The following is a 16,439-nucleotide window of genomic DNA, read 5'->3' as shown; positions in this document are numbered from 1 at the left end:
ACCATCCTGGGACCACACGACATATCTACCTGGTCTCTTGAATAGCTTCTGAGTGATTCTCCATACAGCAGCCAGTACTCTTAGCAGATTCTGCTGTGCCTCTACTTAAAGCCCTTCAAAGGATTCCCATTGAACTGAGCATGAAATCCAGACTGTGTGTGACCTTGCCTTGCCTTCTGTCCATCTTTCTCCCTCTGCTCCATCCACAGTGGATCTTCCTTAGGCTCCTTAAGATTCCTCAAGAACTTACGGTTCCTTAAGAACTTGCAAGTTTTTCCTAACCTTGGACCATCTCTGCCTGGGATTCTGTCTCCCACACTCTGTGCCTTCAGCTCACTTCCTCAGGGAGGACTCCCTGATAGCACCCCCCTACCCATTTTACATCGGCTTCTCACAGAACTCAATCTTTTCCACCACGGCATTTGCCACAATCTGTAATTACACATTTGATCATGTGTTTATTTATTTACTGTCTTCCCCACTGGGTTGCTTCCAGAAAGCAGCTGGGACTGTGTCTGTTTCTCTTCGCTGTACACAGAGCGCCTAGCTCAGGGGCAGCCACGACAAGATGCTCCATAAACATGTGTTGAATGAATTCCCTCTCTTCTAGCAAATGTGTATTTTAGCAGGAACGCTCATCAGGTGGGAGCACTTTCATCCAAAAGAAAAAAGAGATGACAAACATCTAAATTTTATGAAAACCCGAAGACTTTGTTTTACAAACATATAAATTATTTTATTTACAAAGCCATGTTACAAAAAAAAAAAAAAAAGCAAAAAAAAAAAAAAATTACAATCGCTCACTGGAGAATGTCTCCAGGCCTGGTGCTGAAACCATGGCAGTATCAATAGATACGTGTTTGTTCTTTCTTTTTAAAACTGTAAGCCATAGAATTTACTATTTACACCTACTTTAGACATTTATTCTGCTTACAATATCACAGGCATGGAATGAATTCTATCTGGTAGTGCTAATATGTAAAGGTATGGGACAAAGAAGGAAAATACTTAGTGTTACAAAATATGGATCGTAGAAAAGAAACCCACTCCACAAGTGTGGCATTTGTTTAGAATGTTTGGACATGCTTTCTCCAAAATTCTTCTGGAAAAGGTTCTAAAAATCGGTAGTAGGAAAGGACAAATGAGCAGGTGCAAATTCTTGTCTGTGCAACAACAGTTATTGAATATACCCCATGACTGACCAGCTACGTGAAACCCACAGAGTTTTGTTAAAGTGCCATGGGCCGACGGCATAACAAAATATAAGGTGTAAATAGAAAATTTCTTTTTTTCCTTTTTGAAAACAAGAGTTCACTGAGAATCAGCAATAATAGAATATGCTGTAGAAACTATTCTCTACAAAGGTTGATCAGCATTATTTACAATTGGTACATTGATACAAAAGAAGGCATACAAGTTATCCAAGTCGCTTTTTTTTTATGGCTGACAGGTCTATGCATTGTGTTATGCTTAACAACCAGAGCTTTCGAGCCTCTATGGCTGGCGACAAGTCACGAGATCTTCAGGTAGATGGGGGGTGGGGTGGAGGTGGTGGTGATGTGTGTGTGTGTGTGTGTGTGCAGTCAAGGGGCTGGGAAGGGAGGGGTTGGGGGGATGAGCAGAAGTACCCAAAGGAGATCACCCTAATAATGCTTAATAGGCTGGTCCAGTTGAACTCCATTAAAACAAACCCAAAGAAAACCTTTTATTTGCATTCCACTTTTCAAGCTGCGAGTTTTTAATACATCGTTATAAAGTAAACCTGTGGTTGATTGTGAAGGAAGAAACACCGTGGGTTTTCCCTTTTTTGCTCAGTTTTCCAGCAATGTCCTCACCTTGGTCAGAGCCAGTCTTTCACCAAGTAAGCAGCATCGGTGGGGGGCCTCTTTATTCCAGCTTGCAATTCCAGATGGAGACAGCTCACACATCGAAACCTATTGAATTGCTCCGTTAGTCCCTGTCGAGACATTATTTCTCAGAAGCAGCCACTTAATCTCTCAACCTTTGTTTTCCCTCTTCGAGTGTAAGAGTTTATAACTCAGAGGGTTATTTTGTTGCTGAGATTTTTTTTGTTTTTTGTTACTCCTGCAAGTTTTTACAACTTAAAATAAATTATAAACAAAACAAAAAAAACCGACAGACTTCTTAAAACCGAACAAGACAAAAGTTGTGCAAAAATAACAAAGATATGTACATACTTTTCAGTTGGAATAAATGTACAATAAAAACATAATTCAAAGAACATTTTAAAAATATAAACATTGCTTAAACTTTCCTACGTTTCATATTGTTTCTGAAACTATTCTGGTCAGTTAGCTCTGTAATATAGTAAAACATAAATTATTACAAAATTAACACTATAAAAATTTACTTTAAGAATATCTTCTAAACTTTTTTCCAAAGGGTCTAACCTGTTTATAATTTCTTAAACATTTATAAGTCTTAAAATCTGCCTTAACTTTTTTTTTTTAAAAAAGAAAGAGTAACCATCTTCCCTTCAATTTGCAGTCTCTTTTTCCCAAGACGTAAATAAACCAGCATATAAGTGCACTTTTAACACTGTAGAAATAAAAATGAAATCGTCTGAACTAATGTCCTGGTACCTAATATCAACTCCTGATTTTTAAAAAAATCTTCATTTTATATTAAAAATTTTAGGAATCCTATAAGAAACACTGTCAGTGCAATTCCATTGATACAAATCACTCCGTTTGCTTCCCGTCTTCCCAAAATCTAATGTGGTGAAACTTAACAGTAGTCTGATCTTTGGGTTGAGGGGATGGGGAAGAAAAGGGAAACTTGAGGGCCGGGATGAGGGTTTGGGTCCAGCTGTAAAACTGGCATTCATTTCTGATTTAGGGATGAAGCAAAACTTCCTAGGATCTCTTGCTATTATCTCGTCCGCAAAGTTTCATGATTAATAGCGCAGGATGCCTATGTCCTATTGTGAATTCCTGATTATGATTCCCTCTTAGAGCTAATCGTATTGCTACTTCTTTCAAAACTCCAGTGTGAACAGTTTTGTAGCTGCAGGGCTCTGGCTTTTTTCTTCCCTCTCTTCCAAATGGCTCTTCCTCATTAGGCGGTGGCTGGGCTTACTATGCCTTTCTCGGGGTGGGGGTGCTGTGAGTCGGGGCTTGTGATAACCTAGTATAAGCTGATCTATGGGAATGCTGATTGCACGGGACCCTGGGGCCCAGGGCACGGAGGGGCGCGGGCAGTGCTAGTATTTATTCTCACCAGGCGTTGGATATTTAACCCTCCACGGCTTTCCCTCAGACCCTTCCTGCACCCCCACCCTTGCGTTTTCTCCTCTTGCCTGGCCCCGGAGGGCAGCTTAGGAACTTCCATCGCTGTGGGCACTGGGGTCTCGTGCCCCTTTCCCTGGGATTCCTCCTTCTCTGGCTCACCCAGCTTTGGGGCCCTTGTGCACGGCAACCGGGAAGGGATTTGGCAGCGTGGATTCCTAACAAGCTCCGATGATCAGTCACCCAGTTTCCTCGGTCTTTTGAGGGATATCTTCCCCTACCCATATGCTCTGCTTCCTGTCACCTTCCAGGCCCATTCCAGCCCCTGTTCCTGACCCAGTATATCCTCTCTGAGCTGCACAGCTGGACAGTGGTATTGGCTAAACGACATAGTTCAGTGGCCACTTTTCTCCAACTTGCCCACAGCGTCGGGCTCCTACGGTGCTGGTGCAGCGCAGGAACCTGCTGGGGGCGCTCAGCCCGACCCCGCAGCTCTCCGCTCTCGGCAGAGACACAGGCTGTTTCCCAGCAAAGCCCCTCCCCCAGCACGCTGTCCAGAGGGGAGCTCGTGAGAGCCAACCCCTTCCCGAAGGCCAGTGGGGACCCCGTGAGCGGCAGGTGGGAGGGGATGGAAGGGACAGGTGGGAGAGGTCGAGGGAAGGAGCACGGCGTGTGCTCAAGTTCAAGAGTTTCAGACAACGCCAACCAGGAACTGACACTTGCAGCGTCTGCTCTCCTGGCTGGAGCAAAAGGATGGTGCGGTAGCAGCATCGGAAGCTATAGAGGGCCGACCCCGAACTTGGAAGAACGCGTACACGTGGCAAATGAAGGAACCGAAACAAAACACTGGTACTGTTTTCTGTGAATCTTAAATTCACGTTCTTTTGCCTTTTGCTTTCTCTTCGGAACTAAAAACCGGTCAATTAAAAAAGGAAGAAGAAAGGCCAGAGCCACCCGCTGGCACAGGAAACAGACTCTCTCCCCAGCTGCGCACACCCCTCCCTCCTCCTCCCGCCTCAGCCCCGGGTGGCCAGGCATTGGTTTGGAAGTGGCTTCACAGTCTTGTTACGGAAGAGTCCTGATCCTGCCCGTTCTGTTGGTGGTCTTCTAGGAAAGAAAAGAAAAGCTTGTGTAGAAACCACACACTGGGGATTACCCGCAAGAACTCAAGAAAGGAGCCTCTGCTTTCTCCCTCTGGCGTGACCCTTAAGGCTACCGTCCCATCTCTTGCCTTGGGCAAAGAAACGAGGCAAATGAGCAAAGGAGGGGCATGTGAGGTGGCCACAAAGATCCTAGCTTGGGGGAAAACACAGGGGCAAACCCTGTGGACATGCATGTGGTGGGGTGGGGGTGTGGTTCCCTTCCCAGAGAGAGAACTGCAATAATTAACCACTTTTTTTTTTTTTTTTTTTTTGGCCTCTATTCATTTACCTTTTCCTACCTAACCTGTGCACCACACGGAGAATTATCTAAGGAAGAAGTGTAGTGTTGGATTAACATAGAGGCTTTGGGTTCAAGTTACTTAGCCTCTTCGCCCGGGTATCTCCAATCTGTAACATGAGGCTCATCACTGGTCCTTCACAGGGTTGCTAACAGGTCTATATGTATGTAAAGGGCTCAGTGCGGCACCTGCAGAAAAAGCCACCACAAACGGTGGCTATTTGATTATTATTACATTTGTTAAGGGTGACCGTGTGGCCTCTGGGTGGACCCAGCAACCGGTGCAGGAGGCTTGTCAAGATCAGAGGCAGGTTGCCAGGGCCCAGACCCCTGCCCCCACCTACCCCCCACAGAGGATAGGCTTCAGGTGCTCAGGCACAAAATGACCCAAAATGATGGAGACGCGCTCCTTGATCTAGGGATACAAAAACGGTTTTCCTATAATCTTCACCCACGCACCACCCTGACATCTGTGGGGAGACCTCAAAGGCCAAAATGCAGACAAACACATTGCAATTTGTTCTCTACAAAACCTGTAGCACGTTGAAGACAACGTAACATCACCATACATTTATTTTTTCCAGTCACATGTAACCTACAAACCCCCATCCCCTACCCTCCCTGGCTTCCCCCAGGGGCACGCACAGTCCCTCGTAGCAAATCATTTGTACACTGACTACTCTCACACCTCGAATTTGTAAAAACTGCTGCATCTACCCTGGATGTTCCCACCAGGAAACCACATCTTGAACAGTAGCTACAGCTCACCAGAAGCCTTGAGAGAGGACTGACTGATTGGTGTCCCTAGCGAGGCCCTGCAGTCAAAACCATTAATTTTCTCAACAACGTTAGGAGGTAGGCATCACCTTTGCTATTTAACAGATGGAAACACTGAGACCCAGAGGAGTTACTCTGCCTAATATAACACAGCTGCTAATAAAAATCAGGGCTCATACTTGTGTGCTATGTGTTAGGCATTTTCTAGAGGCTTTAGGTGAATAGATTAATCTTCACAAAAGCCACAGGAGGTGGGGGCCGTTATGATCCCCTTATGGGTGAGGAAACTAAAGCACAGAGAAGTTAAGTGACTCGACCAAGGGCACACAGCTACTAACCAGAAGGCCTAGCTTTGGAAGCCAGGAAGCTTTGTTCTTAGCTGGAGCAGAGATTCGAGCTAGGGTCTGCCCCACTGCCCATGCCTCTGCATTGGTGACCCTGTGCACATCCCCCTCAGTACCTTACCTGTCGGCTGTGTCCTGGGCTGGATATGCTTGAAGGACTGGACTGTGACAAAGGTAGGCTGCTATTTTTCCCAACCTGAAAGACACCAGCGAGGCCCACTCAGATCCGCCAGCCTGTGAAAGACTCCTGGGACCCTGCGCCGCCCGGGGTACAAGAGCGCCATCCCTCCCTCCGAGCGGTGCATGGCTAGTGTTTCCATCTCAGATGGCAGAGGAGATGAAAATGCCTCGGGGGCATCTTGCTGACACCCTTCCCGTCCCAGAGAGAAAGCAGAATGGAGGGGAACTCTTCATTCTGCTTCCCAGATGTAGACCGTGACTTTCAGGGGGTGAGGATAAAGGCATCTGGCAAGAGGCCCGGCCCCTCCTGGCGGGGCATTTAACCCTGCAGAGGCCCCAGCTTTTCCATCCCTGACCTCGCAGAGCAGTCCCAGACCCATCTGGTTTCCGGCTCAGAATCCCTTGGACTAGCTCAGGATAAAAGCCTGCATCTTTTTCTGGGTCAGTTTTCTTGGCCAGAAGACATAGCCAACACCTTGCTATTCTTCAGAAAACAAGGCAAACGGCGCTGGGGGCAGGTGGGTGTGGCTATGGGGCTCCTTCCCTTTCTCTGTGACCGTCCTGGGCACCTGGGGAGCTGGTTCCTCAGGTGATTACCCTTCTGGCAGGCAGCTCCTTCTGGAGCCTATAGAGACCTATAGAGAGCATCGTCCTCTACGTTAACTCACCTTTGCATAAAGACGTTTGCCTTACATTGGCAGTCTTGTTTTGGTTCAATTTAATATCTCTGGGGCAATTCTGGTCTTATGCTTCCCAGATACAATTTAAGAGAGCCCCATTTGGTTCCCAAAGCCCATACCTTGAATTTTTCAACCTATGTTATGCTTCTCCAGTCTCCTAACGGGATCAACACTGATTGCAAAGGCCTTTCCCCAACACTTGGAAATCACCAGTGGCGACCCTGGACAAAGCCTTTTCTTTCTTTCTTAAAAAAAAATTTTTTTTTTTTTTAACATTTATTTATTTTTGAGAGACAGAGAGACAAACCATGAGCAGGGGAGGGGCAGAGAGAGAGGGAGACACAGAATTTGAAGCAGGCTCCAGGCTCTGAGCTGTCAGGACAGAGCCTGATGCGGGGCTTGAACTCACAAAACATGGGATCATGACCTGAGCTGAAGTCAGATGCTTAACCGACTGAGCCACCCAGGTGCCCCTGGACAGAGCCTTTTCTTAATGGCCTGGTGACAAGCACCCAGGCAAGTATTGCCTGCATTAGGGAGCCAGTGCTGGCTAGAGCAAGGCAGCTGTTCAAGTAATCTGCTGTTTTGATTTCCCTCCTGATAAATACTCTGCTGGAGGCTCGTCTGCTCCTTTCAGGACTAATGCATTGTGTTTACTAAACTTTTTCATTCATTCATTTTTGACTAATTCATTGTGTTTACTAAATATTTCAGAGTCCTGCTGACCCAAGAACAAACAGGGCAACATTAACACAGAGGCATGGGGGTTAAGAGCCTAGACTCCAGAGTCAAATTGCCTAGGTTTAAATCTCAGCCCTACTATTTCCTTGCTGTGTGACTTTGGGCACATTGTTTAACCTTCCTGTGCCTCGGTTTACTCATTTGTAAAATGGGGGTAATAACAGGTAACAATGAAAGGAATTAATATATCTGAAGTGCTTGGAACAGAGCCCATCCCAGAAGTAAGTGTTAGCGTCTAGAACTTTATATAAAGTGGGTGACACTAGGTGCACCTGGGTGGCTCAGTTGGTTAAGTGCCTGACGTTTGATTTTGGTTCGGGTCGTGATCTCACGGTTCATGAGTTTGAGTCTCACACTGGGCGTTGCACTAACAGCACGGAGCCTCCTTGGGATTCTCTCTTCCTCTCTCACTGACCCTCCCCTGCTCTCTCTTTCAAAATAAATATATAAATAAATAAAAACTTTAAAAAATAAAATGGGTGACACTACAGCCTTGTTGCTCAGGGTGTGGCCTGTAAGCCAGAGAGTGGCACCCCAGACCTGTTGACAAAGAGGCTGCAGGTTCATAACACCCCCAGGGGCTGCCTGTGCAAGTTCAAGTTTAGAAGGCCCTGGTTCTGCCCTTCATCCTGAGGCCTGGAGGTGGCCCGGACCAGCAGCTTAGTCTGTGGGTGCCAGCCCCTTTCCTCTGCACCCCTGGAATTGGGGGTGGGGGGGGGTCAGATGGTGGTGCATCTGCTGCAGCCACAGGGCTCTAGTGGGAGGACCTACATCTCCCCCTATCTCCCCTTGGGCTCAGTGTGCAGACTTTGCAGCCCCCGAGATCTAAACGTGTGGTTTCTCAGGTGTTTGCCTGTGATTTGTGAACCCCCCCCCCCAGATGTTCTCTTCGTGAGGTTGTAACAAGTCTCATATAAAGATGACATAAAAATTAAAACATCTGTTTAACTGCCTCTCATCTCTCCAGAGTCCTCTTCCCTAGACAGGGCTGGCCTTAGGGTCCGGCCCACTTCATTCTAAATGTGGGCAGCTGTAGCCCCCTGTTCGCCCTGCTGCCCCGGTGGGGCTCAGGCTCGGGGCCAGGCCCTCCCACCACCTCTGCCCTCTCCCAGCAGAGTCTGGAGGGGGTGGGCCTTTGCTAAGTAGCTCTCCCGCCTGGGGGAAAAGATCAGATTTGAGGATGGCTGGTCTTGGGCTCTTCTCAGACCACGCCCCACTTTCCCAGACTTCCTCACAACACACCCTCCTATTTGCAGGTGGCATCGGACCCTTCTGTGCCTATAGGTGTGAGATGCAGTTTTATCATAGGAGGAGGTGGGGCCGAGGTTGCCTGGAAGAGTGGGGACAGCCAGTCACCCCAGGAGGCAGTAGCACCGCCTACCATAGCCCAGGTGGCCCGGGTCATCACTGGACCTGCCTGGGCCTCGGGCTCTCACGGAGGGGATTCCCATAGACCAGATGTAATGAAATTGTGCTCAAAACTCAAGATCCAAAAGCGACAGAAGAGGAGGGGGAGCTCAGACTCTCCCTGTGCCTCAGCGTCCCCATCTGTAGAGTGGTGCTGACAATTGCACTGACTGCGCTGGGTGGTGAGGTTTAAAGTAAGTGACATGCGCGCAGCGCTCGCTCGCAACAGCTTATTTAGCACGCAGCGGCAAAGTACTCGTCAACTACTCGGTTCTCGGAACGGAGGCTGCTCTGTTACCTGAGCTACCTGGCTGAGCAGGGGCGCTGCCCAGCTCCCTCTGCCCCCCCCCCAGAGCCCGTGAAGGCAGCGCCGGGAGGCCCCTGGAAACACGGGTCCCTTACCTGCCGAGAGGAGGTGCTGTTAACGGGATCGGGCACCGGTGCGAGAAGGCCGGGTGGGTTCTTTTTGTGAACGCTATTCATACCAGGCATTTTAGTGATTTTACAGGCTTTGCTACTAGAACTCGAGTTCTTACGCTTTTTTCCTTCTGATTTGTCAAAAGAGAGGGGCAGCGAAGACACGGCATTGTGTGAGGCCAGAGAGAGGTCCCCTGCAAGGGAGGGCACAGAGAGGGGACAGGAGTCACTGCTGCCGCCCACCGAGCCCACGTGTCTCACTATGTCCGCGGGGCCACTGGGCAGCGAGGTCCGTCCTGAGGGCTCCAGTTTGGCACTGAGTGGGCTCACCCCATTGTTGGAGTTGTGCACAGACAGACTGTTATAGGGAGGGGCCGCCTGATAGGAGTTCAAAGCTGAACTGGCATTCAAAACACAGTTCTTTTTGTGGGGCCCTGATAATGGAGACGAGAGGGATGTCTGCAAGGATAATGAGGAGGAGGAGGAGGAAGTCGAAGGCTGCGGCTTCCTCTTTTTGTTACTTGGAGACTCGTCGCTACGGGCGGACAGGTCTTTGACTTTTGAGGATTTGCTGGTTTTGGTTTTGGATGGCTTGTGGGATGGGGAAGGGATGGCGGCTGGTATCGGGGACACGGCGGATGGGGCCTTGAAGGTTGAGTCCATGATGCTGAGGGTTGCAGCCACATGGGGGAAAGCTGTGGTGTGTGACATGAGGGCGCTCGGGTCCGGCGACGCCACAAAAGCTGCGTTTGAGAGCATGGCTGATGTCATTATGTAAGAAGAGGTGAGTCTCGAGCTGATGGGGGCTGAAGGAAGATACACAGCACTGGGGTTGCTGAAAGGCTGTAAAACGGATGCTGGAACGGGGGTGGAGGTGTGGGCTGCTGGCGAGGGCATGGGGCTATCTGCCGCAGGAGGGATCTTCCTAAACATGAGAGAAGAGTGAGAGAGAAACCGTGAGAAACAGGCTTGGCACTGCTCCAGAGGCTCGAGTAAGCATGAGCCTCAGGGCTACAGAGGAACCCCAGTAGAACCAGACTATGGAGGATGAAGCCTTGGAGGATGGCGGACTCTGAATTATGGCCCTTCCCTGTGGCTCCCCCCATTGCAACATCCAGCAACCTATATTGAATGCTTTCAGGTTTTCACATCCTTGTCTCCACGCTTGGCTACTGGATAATGGCTGATTTGGCTTCGTGAATAAAGGCGAATGTTATTTAGAATAGAAATTTCCCCAACAGTGTTCTCGCTCTCTTTTTTTTTTTTTTTTTCTGGCAGTGATGAAGGTGGTTTTTAATGAGCAGTAGTCATTTCACAGTTAGGTCCTGGCTTGAAGTAAGAGGTGTGAGGACAGGGCTTTGCCACCGGCACCCCGGGGTCACCCCTGCACACTGCCGCTCAGGGCTTCGCAGCCCCTCCTGTGCCCTGCCTCCCCCCTGCTCCCAGGCCAGCATTCCCGGGCCTTTGCTGCCTGCAGGCTCCGGTTTACTCCAGAGAGGCGTGTCCACGTGAGCCTGGGGCTGCTGTTGCCGATTTATTTCTATTCACCTCACCCAACCTTGGCTCTCGCTCTGGGGAGCTACGGTGGGGGTGTGGCTGCCCTCCCACAGGCCTCCCCATCTCTGTGTCAGGGTGAGGTGAGAAGATAGGGACCCGCATGTATCCAGACAAGGGGATCGGGACTTTCCACTTTGTTCTGAAGACAGATGCAGGATGTGGGCACAGGAGAACACAAGGTCGGGGGGAGAGGGGTCTTCCAGGAGGTTGGGGGTCCCTGGGAACAAACTCCCTGTCTCCTGTACTCTGTGGAACCAAGGGCAGCACCCAGTGGCGGGTCACTCTTGGGGCCTGCCTATAAACTCTGTCTTTTGACTCCCATGTCCAAACCATGGCCTGGGTCAATATTGCTGCTACTCTGGGAACCAGGAGGAGGAGCATAGGGGCTTTGGGGGTCACCGTTCGTTCCTGATTTTATTCTGCAGGAAGGGATACTGACCTCAGGAGCCAGGTGAGTATTTTCAAATAGGCTCTTTCCTAGTCCTCCCCTTGCTCCCCGCCCCCCACCCCCCGCTTTTGCCTGGAAATAATTTTCAGTGTAGCTGAGTCCCCCACCCCCACCCCAGCAGTTAGGAACTAGCTCTCTTTCTTTGAAAGTGGTACTGGAAGGTGGGCAGGCTTGGGGCCTGCACCCCCATAGCTTCGAGCAAGACGTGAGACGAGGCCTCTTGAAAGCCTTTCTGTCCTTGGAGGCCACTCTCTTGGCTGCAGCAGCAGGACGAGGCCCCACTGTGAAGGAAATGCCTCTCCTAGCGCTGCCCTGAAGATTCAGTGTCCTGCCTGCAATTTGGTGGAGCCTATGGTTTCCATCTTTAGGGTGGAATCCAGAGGAGTCCTTGAATACAGAAGCACAGTGTCCTTGAAAACATCAGATCAAACAGATCAAATATAAGAGAAAAATGTTGCCAAATCCACTGTGGCCACGATGACGTTCGAAAATCTACTTTTTCTTAGGCCTAAAGAACATAAAAGATCCTGTCCACACTAAATCAGTGCTCCGTTAGTTCTTGTTGCAATGAACTAATGAGTGAATGGATGGATGGATGGATGGATGGGTGGGTGGGTGGGTGGGTGGCTGGATGGGTGGGCAGGTGAATTCTCAGCAGCAACATAACTAAGCATGCTGGGCAAGGACTCCCATGATATCAGACCGGAAAGGTCTAGACACGCCCTTAAAACTGTCTGGCACTGCACAACCCCTTCCTGACGCTTTAGGGGTGATTCCTTGGAACGTGTGGCATGAGCACACTCTCCCTGCTGTCTCTGTTCCTGGCTGTGGTGCCACAGGCAATCCACTCCATCTTTCCCTGACTCAAGTTTCTTACTAGCTAAAATGTGGATAGAAATACATGTGGGCAGAGGTCTGCAGTTACTTGTAATAAATGTTATTTTCTGAATACCAGATGGCTCATTTAGAGAGGACCCCAATCAGTGCCCTTCAGTGGGATCTACTCTGAACGTCCCAATTTGTAACTTTCCCATTCAATAGTATAAATGTGTGCTTCAACTTGTGTGGACAAGCAGGGCTGAAGTCCCCAGTCTTGCCCAGCTGGCACTCAGGACTGGGATGGATGCTACTTTTTAGCCTACTCTCTATCCCTTTCCTTCTTTCCCCCCACTAATCATAAGTGGATAGCAGAGGCAGAGGGGAGAGAGGGCAGGGGAGTGAGGGGCATGTGGAGGCTCACTGTCCCGGGGGGCCCCCCCTCCCCCTCCCCCCCCCATCCCGTGCTAAATAGTTTATATGTTTTTCTAGGTGCCAAATGGCAGCGGATTTCAGCTTTGTGGACTGTGCCCTGGTTTAAACTTTGCACGCCGGCCTAGGGAAGTCCCGTACAAAAGCCCACAGATGCGCATAAATTACTGACAGTGCCCATCCTCCCCTGCCAGCTGGCATGGAGATCCAGATGCTGACCTGGCTGAAAGAGAATACTGTGTTGGCGTCTCCTGATGCAGAGTTAAATGCTTGTTAAAGAAAAAAGAGTCTTGGCCGTTCCTTTTCTTCCTAATGTCTTCCACGCCCCCATCGGCTGCCATCCCTCCAGGTTCGGGCCCGTCGGGGCCTGGGGTTTGGGCAGCGAGGTTGAGAGGGCAGCGGGGTGCTACGCTTTCCAGAGTTGACACCCAGGCAGCCCCAATGTTGCTCAGTGACAGCAGATTGGTTAGGCAAGTCCTGAAAAGGGGGGAGGGACCTGACGCCCTGTGGCTCGGGTTTCTGTGCCTGAGGAGGAAAGGAATATGGAGCTTGAGCTGACAGGACACCAGGTAGCGAAATACAGATCAACACATTCCTTCCACGTGTCCGGGATTTACACTTCCACAACACAGGAGAGCAAAGAGCGGAAAGAATCACCGGGGTGGGCTGCCATCTTGGGGGAACAAGTGCAGAAGGATAAACAACCAAATAACTGAGAACACGGTAACCCCGCATGCAGCGCCCGTGTGTTGGCGTTTAGAATGGACACAGGCAGAAACCAAGGGTGCCTTTTAGACACACTGAGCAGTCGCTTCAGTGGGAAGAAACGATAAGCTTCTCTTGTGGCCCTTTCCTACTTTGTGGCAAGTGTCAACGTTGAGTCCACTAGGCCAGTTTACGGCACACACCGTGGGGCTTGTTTCTGCTACGAGCTTGGGTCCGGAAGCTCTTTGGGTGTCGTGGTGAAAAGGGGCTGCCTGGGAGAGAGGAGGGAAGCTGGGGGAGGGGCGAGCTCTGAATTCTGTTCCCAGGCCCACCACCCACAGCACCCTCCCGTGTCTCAGGAAAGCCTTCCTGCCCTTCCTGGGCTTCCCTGGGCAGGCAGGGCGAGGGGTTTGGCGTTGGCCTTTCCCGGGCCTAGACCTGAGGGATCCATGACTCTAATGGGTTGTGAGGTCTTAAGAGCTCACCTGGGTAGGAGTGGGGGTGGGGGCTGCCAGTGGGCTCGAGTGGCCGGCACTGGTGCTCCTTATGTGCCGTGGTTGGAGAGGGTCTAGCTTGTCATTCTCTCATAGTGGCATTTGCCTAAGTCAGGAAGTTTTCTTCCCTTTTTATGACTCTCCTATTGGGAGGCGTTGGAGAACAAAGGGGGCTCAGAGAGATGGAATAGAAGCTGGGGTTTAGGGTGGAGAGAAACACAGGGAGAGGCGAGGAGAGAGATCTAGCTAGGTGGGAAGGGCCAAAGACAAGCTTAACCAACTTCAAACATCACCTGGGCTCTGCCTTGTTGGCCGCTGTACATATTTTTTCCACAGGACATTAAACAATTAGAAATTGGTCCATAACCATAGTGAAGTTTTTAGCATCAACACTGTAGCATTGACATTACAAACAGAGGCATATTCTTAGTATCCTTAGATGTTCTCAGTCATAGCATAAAGGCCCTTTAACACTCTTGCATACACGAGATCTTATCTACTACTCTTTTCACCTAGTTTAGAAGATTACCAACAGAAAAATGATCTCCAAAGAAAGACAAAGCATACCATATATCCTACGCATCTCTGAAAAATTGGGGGCAAGGCATTAAGAAGAGCTGACATTAAAGAATTAATCATGGATCCTGTTCTCAGAATCATTTTGCTCTACGAAAAGCCAACTACCAACATTGATCTCGAAAGCTGGGGTTCAGACCATCGTGGGGCAGCTGTGAGCACATACAGCATGAAAACTGCGCACTTACTTCCACATCTGGGAATTCAAGTGTTTTTCTACCATGGAGTTTAGTGCGAATCGAAAACGATCCCATCTTCTATCAAACACATAGTACCCTCGTCCCATGAGGCGACTCCCGAATGAGCAAAACTGTGAGGAAAAAAAAAAAACATTTAAATTTTGATTACAGGTTAATAAGCTAATATAGACCATGCAGAGAAAAATAACATTTGCACAAAAACACACAGGGGTACAATTTTACTCAAAATAAAGAAGCAAATAGTTCCGAAGCCAAAAATACTTCTGCGGTGCTTTCGTTTGTGTTTTAGATTTTCTGCAGAACTTGTTGTTATGACTCAACAATAGTGACATTCAGTTTTCTGTGGCACAGAGGGCTACCTTCTCTACACCTGGACCAAACCAGCATTTTAGGGTAAAAAATCCCCGCAAAAAACAGAAAAACCCCAAAACAGCACCAAACCAAACCAAACTGAGAACAACCAGCAGCCAGGGTGATTTTTCAGCACCGCCCGCTTACGGTGTCATCCATCCATCTTCTCCGGGGACTCGGCGGTTCCCTGCCTCTCATTACTGTCACAGAAGCTGCTTGTCCTGATGCAATCTGCCATCTGGTTGGAGCTTTCCTATCTGTTGTCAACAGAGCCACTTGACTTCCAACTAGGCTGAAATCCTTCCTTCCCTAGTCCTGACCTCACGTCCGCCTCTCAGCACTTCTAGGCAACATGTCACCACCACCAAGCTTCCGTTCGTGCTGTTCCCTCCGCTGGCCACCCCTTCCCTCTTCTCTCGCAGTCCCAATTCTCCCCTCCCCCAGTGCCGTAATTGTGACTCTCATTCCCAATGGCCCTTATCTGACCAACCTCGCCCCTTTGAGCTCTCACGGCACACCTACTACATACTTTACTACATTTCACCGTGGAATCACTACATGGCTGTTTTGTGTTTTTTTTTGTTTTAATGTTTATTTTTGAGAGAGTGAGAGACAGAGCACGAGCAGGGGAATGGCAGAGAGAGAGGGAGACACAGAATGTGAAGCAGGCTCCAGGCTCTGAGCTGTCAGCACAGAGCCTGCTGTGGGGCTTGAACTCACGAGCTGTGAGATCATGACCTGAGCTGAAGTCGGACGCCAACCAACTAAGCCACCCAGGTGCCCCGGCTGTTTAACGTTCTATGTAAATAATGCCTATGCACCTGGCTTGATTATAAAGGTATCAAGACTGAAAACCTCATTCTCCTCTTCCTCCTCAGTATGAGGTTGGTAGGGAAGGGATTTGGGCTAAAGAATGGATTGGAGAGACAAGGTCCCACACAATGTTTATAGCAAATCATCACATTTAAAGCACAGGGCTGAAACATGAGTGGTAAAGATGTTTAATGAACGTCACTGGATTATGATGTTAGGGCAAGCAGAAGGCCGGTAGACAGAAACGCAAGTGGACTCTGAGAAGGTGGCATGTGGCTGGTCTAGAGCTCAGGCGAGTCTGCATACGACTCTATAACTCAAACACAGCTTCTCCTCTTTCCCCCAGACCTCCCAGCAGCTCCCTGGCCTCCGTCCCAGACACAGTGCTGGGTTTGGACTCATTCCACAAACCCTTCCTGGAACCAGCCTTTGGAACAGTTCTTAGGAGGAAATGCAAGACCTTCCCTTTGTTTTGTTTCTGCTTATGTTTTGGGGGTTTTGCATTAGAATTTTGCCACCCATCAAATCTGGTACTCCTGATGAAAAACTCTTTTCTGCACTCTGATTATCAAGTGCTTACTGATTGAGCAAGAAAATATACAAAGGGGATTCTCCAATGTGGAAGCTGGTCCCCAGCAGCATGTGGGACCTGTTCCAGGTCTAGGCATCTTTTCTTCCTGCATCCCAGTTGCTAAAGACACCCTGAATGACTGTTTCGTTACAAAAAATGATTTAATGTATCAATTGACCATGAGAGAAAGGACAAAGCATAGAAACAATCCACGGCCTTTCCATTTAAATCAGCAGAACATT

General features: G+C 49.2%; 1 protein-coding gene across 12 annotated transcripts in view; it reads right to left on the bottom strand.

Annotated features, from left to right (window-relative positions):
* Window positions 1-1,680: 1,680 nt before the first annotated feature.
* ATXN7L1 (ataxin 7 like 1) overlaps window positions 1,681-16,439 on the bottom strand; it is a 246,326-nt gene continuing 231,567 nt past the window's right edge. For 9 of the 12 annotated variants that reach the window (XM_019451201.2, XM_019451203.2, XM_019451212.2 and 6 more), the window contains 5 exons: window positions 14,451-14,572; window positions 12,707-13,012; window positions 9,220-10,159; window positions 5,931-6,005; window positions 1,681-4,355 (listed from right to left, as the gene is read on the bottom strand). In XM_019451201.2, the coding sequence (XP_019306746.1) occupies window positions 4,314-4,355; window positions 5,931-6,005; window positions 9,220-10,159; window positions 12,707-13,012; window positions 14,451-14,572 (1,485 nt within the window). In that variant the 3' untranslated portion in view covers window positions 1,681-4,313. The remainder of the gene's footprint in view (window positions 4,356-5,930; window positions 6,006-9,219; window positions 10,160-12,706; window positions 13,013-14,450; window positions 14,573-16,439) is intronic. The other 3 variants (XM_019451202.2, XM_019451204.2, XM_019451205.2) reach the window with 3 other exon arrangements.

The sequence above is a fragment of the Panthera pardus genome, unplaced genomic scaffold (assembly GCF_024362965.1).
Source record: "Panthera pardus isolate Hobbes unplaced genomic scaffold, ASM2436296v1 HiC_scaffold_8, whole genome shotgun sequence".
NCBI lineage: Eukaryota > Metazoa > Chordata > Mammalia > Carnivora > Felidae > Panthera > Panthera pardus.
Note: the sequence above shows the minus strand (reverse complement) of the source record. Positions and strands in the feature narration are given on the sequence as shown.